This window comes from Panicum virgatum, chromosome 8N, assembly GCF_016808335.1.
Source record: "Panicum virgatum strain AP13 chromosome 8N, P.virgatum_v5, whole genome shotgun sequence".
NCBI lineage: Eukaryota > Viridiplantae > Streptophyta > Magnoliopsida > Poales > Poaceae > Panicum > Panicum virgatum.
In genome coordinates this window covers 19,385,872-19,394,741 of record NC_053152.1, presented here as the reverse complement: position 1 = coordinate 19,394,741, position 8,870 = coordinate 19,385,872, and the positions used below count along the sequence as shown (strand labels likewise).

The following is an 8,870-nucleotide window of genomic DNA, read 5'->3' as shown; positions in this document are numbered from 1 at the left end:
TTGGCATCATAAGAGAGAGATGTATTAGAGTTTATGTTTGGTTAGTGGGTGGTATGCATAAGTTAAACTATTCAAGATGATAATAACGTGTGCCAACGAGCAGAATCGGGTCGACTACTTAATTCCGAAATTTACAATAATGTCGGGTCGCCGTGCGATGGCAATTGCTTGACAGTGCTGGAGCCTGGAACGTTCTGAGGCTGACGGCGACGACGACGTCGACCGGCCTCAAATCTCAATGCTCTCAACGTATCAACGAACACTCCAACTCCGACGACACTCGGAGGAGCTCGTCCAAGTAATCGGTGCCGAGGTCCTCCAGCTCCACGACTCCGCCACGGCCGCAGTGGCACTGGCACAGCGCCGCCACCCGCTGCTCCGGCTCCGGCACCGGCAGCGGCACGGGGGACGCGTCGGCGCACTGGCGCTCGGGTTGTCGCCGCGGCTTGAGATGGTTCCTGCCGGTGTCGGTCGCAGGGGACAGCTGCTCCTTCCGCCTGCGCGTGCGCTTGGAGTGCCGCCGCTTCAGCGCGAGGACGGGGGAGCCGCCGCCGCCCGCGCCCGCGAGCGCGAGCGCCGCCAGCGACTCCCGCACGCGCTCGACGGGGAAGTTGAGCACCGCGGCGGCGCCGCGCGCGGAGAAGGCGGCCTGGTCGTAGGCGAGCGCTGCGGCCTCGGGGGTGTCGAAGGTGCCGAGCCACACGCGGGCGCCCCGGCGCGTGGAGTCCCGTATCTCGGCGGCGAACTTGCCCCAGGGACGCTTGCGCACGCCGATGAAGGCCGTCGCCGGCCGCTTCTCGCCCGGCGGCGAAGCGCCCGCGTCCGGCCGCCGCTGCTGCTCCGGCGTGCTCGGCGACAGTGGCACCATTCCCGCCTCAGATGGCTCGGAGGAAGATGAGGGCGAGGCAGAGAGCCAATCGGAGCTGTCCTCGGCGGCGTCCGTGGCGAAGAGGAAGGCGTCGAGCTGCCGGAGCATGTCCTCGGTGTCATCGGCCGCGCCGAACAGGAGCGGCGGCGCGGTTGGAGCTCCGGCGGAGTCGTAGATGCCAGAGGCAGAGGATGTGTGATTCATCTGGAGCTCTGCTGGAAGACGAAGAAGCTTGTCGAGCCGGCGGTGGGAGACGATGCGCCGGGATTTATAGACTTCGATAGCGTGTGAGCAGTGAGGTTTTGAGCCTCCTGGTTTCCAGGCGTGATGAGCTGATGGGTGTTCGGATTTGACTTGTCGTCGGCTGATGTGGAATTTCCTGCGTGGGGCCCGCCATATCTCGTTGGCACCACAGGTCAGCTCGACGGCAGCGCTCACGGGAACGTCGGCTGACGTAGGGCGGCTGGATGCGACAAGCTTTGCCAGCGTCACCACCGCTGCTTCCATGCTTGCTTCCTTCTCCTGTAGTACTGTTCCGGCAAGAAATATCTGGAAGAGATGATCCTCTGCTGTGTGTATTACTGAATAAATACACAAGCATCGAATTAAATTAATTGCTGTCAGATACTCCCTTTGTTTCCTTTTACAGAGAATATCAGGATTTTGGAAGGTTAAGTAGATGATAAAAAGTCAGTCAAATGCATGTTTTGTGTACAAATGTTGTATCAGAAGATTTGCATTTCATATCTAGAACATATAATGCAATCTGAGAACAAATAATGTATTGAACTCCCTCGATCCACAAATGTGAGCCTTTCTAGGACATGTGTGAGACATAGGAAAGAGGAAGGAAATCAATTGTGATGCCCTCAAGATTACAGAACTGCAAGTAATAATATGTCTTTCTTTGCTAAACAGTCGCTAATATATATGCTAACATTTGTTGATGTAGGCAGTGGGAGAAATTAGTGGGCAAAGCGTGTTTATAAAGATTTCTTCAATCGTAATATATACACGTATTAAAAAAACAGAGTATATCTGGGTACCCGTCAACAAACTGTTTGCATATCTATACTATAAAGGATAAAAGAATTGAATACAATTCTCAACCACTCTAACCCATCTATCCTTCTCACAAAATAACTCTTTTAGACCCACATGAAAGAGTTTAGTGCTTGACCAAATTAGATGAGAGACAAAAACAGCGTCAAGGAAAATTTTTGTGCCAAAAACAAATTTTTTTTACCGCGCGTAGCCGCTTAGACCGTCCACAATGGCGGCCGGTATCACGCCCCGCACCGTCCTTTAGGGGTCATCTCCTCCTCCAACCGCTCCAACGGAGCACTGTCAAAGGCCCCCCAAAATGGAGGGCGATGGCAGGACCCTCCACAGTTGGGGGGCATACGGACGCACTCCAACCGCCCGTGGGGCCCAAGCAGAGGGGGAGCAGGAGCTGGCGGACCGTGGAGGGCGCGAGCTGCCGACGGCGGCGGGTCGGGGAGACGGCGCAGGGTGGTCTGCGTGTAATTAATAAAATAGGCAATTGTAAATTTGATTCTTATCTTAATTAATTATTTTTCAAAAAATATATTATACACTCTAGACTATCATTGGTATTCCTGTCCAGATTTTGATTAATAACAAGTTATTTTAGTTTTGAGGGGGGAGAGGTAATTAGAAGGGAATAGGTAGTTGGAGTTAGTTGGAGAGGGAAATATAAAATATTGGATGGTGGGATATATATGGTGTGATATGAAGTGTATTATTGGAAAGGATTTTGATATGGAGTGCGGAATCTGTTTAGAGGGAGAAGAATATTCGTTTTAGGGTGGATTTTGGAGGGTAGCATTGGACACAGTCTTAGGCTGACCACAGCGGAGGGAGCAAGAGCAAATTTGCTCCCTCCTCGTTTCCCACGCCCTCTCTGTCTACAGTGCCAAACAGTACATCTATAATGTCAAATAGTGTATTTGCTCCTTCATTTGCTCCCTCCACTGTGGACGGTCTTACCAGCCCGCGCGTACCCACGCGAAAATCACGGGCTCTCTCTGGCGGCCGCACTCCCTCTCTCTTTCTTTGTCTTCTCTCTCCCTTCTCCCTCTCCCGACGCCGCCCGCGCACGGACGCCGCGCCGCCCCCGCTTGGACGTCGCCTCTCCCCGCGCCGTCCCCTCCCCTCCCCGCGCCGCCCCCGCCCCGGATCCGGCGAGCAGCGGCCGGATCCGCTCGGGCCGGCGGCGGGTGCGGGCATCGGCGGCGGACGCGGCGCGGAGGCCGCGGCCTTCCCGACGGCGCTGCCTCGGATCCGCGGAGGGTGTGCGGTGGCGGCGGCGCGGAGGGCCGCGCGGCGGCCGTGCGGCGGAGGGCGCGCGGCGGCGGAGCGGAGGGGCGGCGGATCCGCTCGCGGCGGCGCGGCGGCTCAGCTGTGCGGTGTAGCAGGTGCATCCCTGAGACATGCACTCACAGCTTCTCCTTCAATCTTGCCCCTAAGTACATTAACTTCCGTTGGATTCCACTGGATCAATCTTGCGTAGCCACTTTGCATCAATATTGATGGGGATCTCCAAAATTTTTCTTGGAATTTGCTTTAATTCTCCTGTGGTTTGTAGTTCCGGTTGCTAGAAGCGCATAGTGGATTTTTGTTGGGTCATTTTGATCCATGCCACTCCAATTTCTTGAAGTTGGATCTCATGTTCAAAATCATGCCATTGAGTGGCATGATTTTGAACGTGACACCCAATTTCACGGAGTTGTGGTGGCACGAATCGAATTTTCCCATTTTTGTTTGCTACGTACGGTTGCTGTACATGGCTAGATGAGCAAAGATGTATCCTTTTCTTTTGATCAGGAACTTTATTTCATGTCACTAAAAATAAAGGTTTTTTTTGAAAACCTAAAAATAAAGGTTGGGATTATGGAGAACCTGGACCTGCTTGAGTTTAGTGTACCCGTTATGCCATCCTGTCCACGATTATTTCTTTCATCAAAACTCCTCTTGACCTTAACAAATCTATATAGGTTCCTGAAATTTTTTAGTTCTAATCATTGATGAAAGAATAATTTGCTTTGTGAGCTGAAACTTGCAGAACCATTTTAAAGGAAAACCCATCTTTCCTCATTCTGATGGTGTTAAAATGAAACATGCATAAATATCTTGATCTACATGCATGGAATTTTTAGAGCTAGGTTAGCTTTGGTAGAATGTCTTTTCTCTACCTGACTGATACCCAGGAAAACATCTCAATTGCAGCTGAACCCAACGAGGGCAGCTTGGCTTATAGCCGCTTGATTGAAATGGTAAAGGTAATTGTCTCACGGTTACAAAGGATGGCTGCTGCTTATATAGAGCAGGGCCTCTACTAGCACAAAGCAAGATGCTTAGGCTACTTGGGAACCAAGGCATCTCATGATCAACTTGAGAGCCAAGGCACCCCTACTTGATAAAGTAAAAAGTGCATAAAGTAAGATACAAGTGCTAGCTTAACACTAACAGTCTCCCCCTTAAGCCTAGCACTAGGTGACCTGCTTCAAGCCAATCTTCCTCCTCATCTCCTGGAACTTGGTCTTGCCTAGTGACTTGGTAAGGATGTCGGCGAGCTGGTCAGCGGTGGCGATGTAGTTGGCCTTGATGCTCTCTTTCTCCAGATAGTCCCTGATGAAATGGAATTTAGTCCTGATGTGCTTGCTCCTGTCATGGAAGACAGGGTTCTTGGCCAGAGCTAGAGTCGACTTGCTGTCCACCTTAAGCTCCACTGCTTCCATCTTCCTGTCTAGGAGCTCCCCGAGCAGCCAAGACAGCCATAGCGCTTGAGTTGCTGCGGTGGTGGTTGCAATGTACTCAGCCTCGCAGCTGGACAATGCCACCACCCTTTGCTTCACGGACTGCCAGCTGACCAAGCAATCTCCCAGGAACAACAGAGTCCCGCTGGTGCTCTTGCTTGAATCCACGTCGCCGGCGAGATCAATGTCGCAGTAACCGACGAAGCGCGCTGTGCCCGGAGCCCTCTTGTAGTACAAACCAAAGTCCAGGGTCCCGGCCACATAGCGCAGCACACGCTTGACCGCCTGTAGATGCTCCGCCGTGGGCCGTTGCATGAACCGGCTCAGGTACCCGACCGCGAACGCGAGGTCCGGCTGAGTGTGGACGAGGTACCGCAGGCTACCGACAAGCCGCCGGTAGTGCGTGGGATCCACTTCCTCCGCCTTACTCTCCCGGTTGAGCCGCAGCTTCTCCTCCATTGGTGTGGCGGCTGGATTGCACCCCGCCATTCCTCCTGACTCGAGGATGCGCTCGGCGTAGCGGGCTTGGCAAAAAACGATGTCCTCGGCATCTTGGCGCACCTCGACGCCGAGGTAGAAGCAGAGGAGGCCGAGGTCGCTCATGTCGAAGTGCTCCTTCATGGCGGCCTTGAAGTTCTCCACCTCCCCCTGATCGGCGCCGGTGATGATGAGGTCGTCGACGTAGACGCCGACGAGCAGGACAGTGCGCCCACTGCCCTCGCCTGTACACCACCGCTTCATGCGCGCTCTGCGTGAACCCCATCTTCTTCAGTGTGGTGTCCACCTTCGCGTTCCAGGCGTGCGGTGCTTGCCTTAGCCCGTAAAGAGCCTTGCGCAGCCGGTACACCTTCCCTTCTTCTCCGGCGATGGCGAAGCCTGGCGGCTGTCGCACGTACACCTCCTTGAGGTTGCCGTTGAAGGCGGACTTCACGTCCATGTGGTGCACCTTCCACCCTTCCTGCGCCGCCAGTGCAAGGAGAACCCGCACAGATTCCATCCTCGCCACCGGCGCGAAGGCATCTTCGAAGTCAATGCCTTCTTGCTGCACGAAACCGCGCGCCACCAACCGGGTAGCACGAAGTTGCGCTTACGCTTTAATTGGACAGTAACATTCTTAGTAGTATAGAACTGAGAGATTGTTTGTGCTTACCTTGGGTTGGGCTAAATCTAAATATACCACTTGAAATGTTTAACACACTTGAATGTTTAACATTGATCTAACAGACTTATTTTGATGTCGAATATTTAAGCAAATATTTGCGCTTTGCACATTTAGGTGTTCAGAAAAATTAAAGTGTTGTGTTCCCTCCTATGTGACACCTCTAGTGTTTAGAAAGATAATTAATCTTACATCGCAAAGAATGTCATTAGCATGTGGCACTGTACATTTTGGTCATTAATATTTTTTATGTGCAACTGAGTATATGTTTGTTGAATCATTATTAATTTACAACAATTCAAGTGGTGTTTTAAGCTATATTTGCATTGAATGTTAATAAAAATACAAAAAGTCTAAATATAGATTTTTATGCTCAGCCAAATGCATCATATGTGGCTCATAAACATATTTTCACATGGAAACTAATTGAAAACTTTAGTTTAAATATATCAATCACTTGAAAAACTGTTAGTGCTGTAAATTTTCAAAAGTATCTATATTGATGTATAAATTAAATTTTAACTAATTACTTGCAATTAGGTCAAAATAAACTTGACTGACTGATGTATTTAATTTGATATGGATCTGATATTGTTGTATGAAAGCTTGATCCAAGCCGTGTTTAGATCCAAAATCCCAAAATCCAAAATTTTTGTAAATCGCCTGCATGGTGTACTAAATATAGTCGAAAAATAAATCGCATTACACAAATGGACTGTAAATCGCCAGACGAATCTAATGAGCCTAATTAGGACGTGATTAGACACTAAATTGCTACAATAAAGCTGTGCAAACATATGCTAATGATAGATTAATTAGACTCATTAGATTCGTATTGTAGTTTATAGACGAGATCTATAATTAGTTTTGTGATTAGTCCACATTTAATACTTCAAATGTTGAAAGATTCCCTTCCAAAATCCCAAAATCCAAAACAAAGTGAACTAAACACACCCTCAATAGTTCAAAATCTCAGCCAAACCATGGTCAAATCACCATTCTCAGCCACTGTAACACCCCGATATTTTGCTGCACCTTTATGCGTGGTCACCGTGGCAAAATTGGCCACGGCGCCGGTCGCACACGCTCGCGTCGCGCGTCGAACATCGACGCCGGCGAGCGGGCGTCCGAGCCGCAGTCCGAGCTTTTCCAAAGCCTCCCCACGTCCTCGTTCAGTGTATCAGCACGACCTTATCCCCCAGCAGCCCTCTCCTTCCTATCCCTTCGTCCTTCTCGTGCCTCCATTAACGAGCTCGAGCTCGCTTCTGTCGTCAATACTCCTCACACAAGCCACCAAAGTTTGATTCCTCGCACAGGTAGTAGCCCCAGGAGTTCCTCCCTTATCCCCCACCCGGCCGGCCGAGTCCCTCGCCGGAGCAGCTGTCCCAGCGACACAGAACCACCCATAAACAGTACTCCGCCCCACACCATGTAACTCCATCGTCCGGCCACCGTTTCCTTCGTCCAAAGGCTCAAATCGAACCTTGGTGAGGTGCTGATTCTCGTGCTCTCCTCGTTCTTCCACGTTCCGTGAGTTTCCGCGCTCGTTCCGAGCGTTGCCTCTGCTGCTAGGCTGTCGCTGCCGCGGGCTGTCCCTGCTCCGCTCCCGCGTCGCACCGCTACGTGCGTCACCTTCACCCAGCCGCGCTAATCACTACGCCACCTTGCCTCGCGCCGGCCGTCCTCGCCGCCGGCGAGAGTAGCTCGCCGCGCCGCCGGCCATGGCCCTGTGCTGGCCCTGGCTCGGTTAGAACGGGTCCGGTAGGAGGATTTCCAGCTTTTATTCATTTGACGAAAACTTGTAGATTGTCTAGTAAATTAAGGAAAAATCCTAAAAATACAAAATCAATTTCGCTTGCATGTTTAGACCTAAATCTCCAGGGGAAAAATGTTAATTCTTGTGAAACGACCTTTTTGCTCCTGTTAAATTTAGGTTGTGTTTTAGGCTTATTTAATTAGTTTATGCAAATTTATTAGTCCAAGAACTATGAAATTTTGGCAGTAGTTTAATTTAACCATGTGTAGTCCACTATAAAAGTTTCATATCCTGAAAACATAGTTTGATATGTTAGTTGGTTTCTCCATATGTTAGTATATCTATGAGTTAAGGAATAGTTTGTATTTGAGAATAATCTTGTAAATTAAGCTAGAGCACTGTACCAGTAGCTACATCATATTAGATTTTGTTCATCACTAGAATGTACTCATGATCTACTTTGGTGAATTTAATTTGCTCAAGTTGAAGTTAGTTAGCATATATTAGAAACATGTTGCTAGGGTTCATGCTACATCATATAGTGTGTTAATCAATTATTCCCTTGCTAGTGTATTTCTTCTTTAAATTCACCAAGAGTCCAAGTATAATTAAGGAAGGAGTTTCTTAGTTGTAGTTTTCGAACTATAAATCTAGGACATGACTCGACCATTCAGGCCTGACCGAAGTACGGACCGGTCTGACCGGTAATACTAAGGCTGGTAGGTGTAAATTGGGTAAAATGTTAGCAGTTGTACTCAACCAATAATTGTCTTGTACGATTTAAAGTGTGCATTGTATTGATCAGCATTTCATATGCATTCATATAGAACCCGTGGTGAGAACATCGACTCCAGATGGATCGCGAAGCCCAGGATCAGCGAAACAAGATGGAGAAGGAACTCGTGAAGACCCGGCCCAAGGTCGGAAGGGACCAAGGCCTTGATAGTATTAACACTAACTTAGTGTTACCCTCAGACAAGCCCCGGTGCACATCCTATTATTTGAAATTATGACACCTATATATGTATTTATTACTTATGCATTACATTTCAGGAGTTGATTGGAACCCTAGTTGCATGATCCCTAGGTTTCCCTGAATTATACTAGCATGTATAAGACGATAGAAATGCTATGCTTAATACTTCTCGATAGAAGTCGAGTGACTTTTTGCACTCGCGAGATATAGGATATTTAGAAGTCGAGTAATTTCCGGTTACTCGCGGGATTTATAGTTATATTTATATTCCAGTATATGAGATATGGAATACAATATGGAATGATTGGAAATTTGAGACCAGACGGGGAAAT

The 8,870-nt window shown here is 49.3% G+C and overlaps 1 protein-coding gene across 1 annotated transcript; it reads right to left on the bottom strand.

The window, feature by feature from the left end:
• Positions 1-1,442, bottom strand: LOC120686128 (ethylene-responsive transcription factor 2-like). Its single transcript, XM_039968294.1, has one exon. It carries the CDS (start codon positions 1,373-1,375, stop codon positions 245-247), a length of 1,131 nt encoding a protein of 376 aa, XP_039824228.1. The 5' UTR covers positions 1,376-1,442; the 3' UTR covers positions 1-244.
• Between the last annotated feature and the right edge of the window lie 7,428 nt (positions 1,443-8,870).

Coding starts and splice junctions, on each gene's coding strand:
- LOC120686128 (XM_039968294.1), bottom strand. CDS start 1,375: ATGGAAGCAGCGGTGGTGACGCTGGCAAAGCTTGTCGCATCCAGCCGC.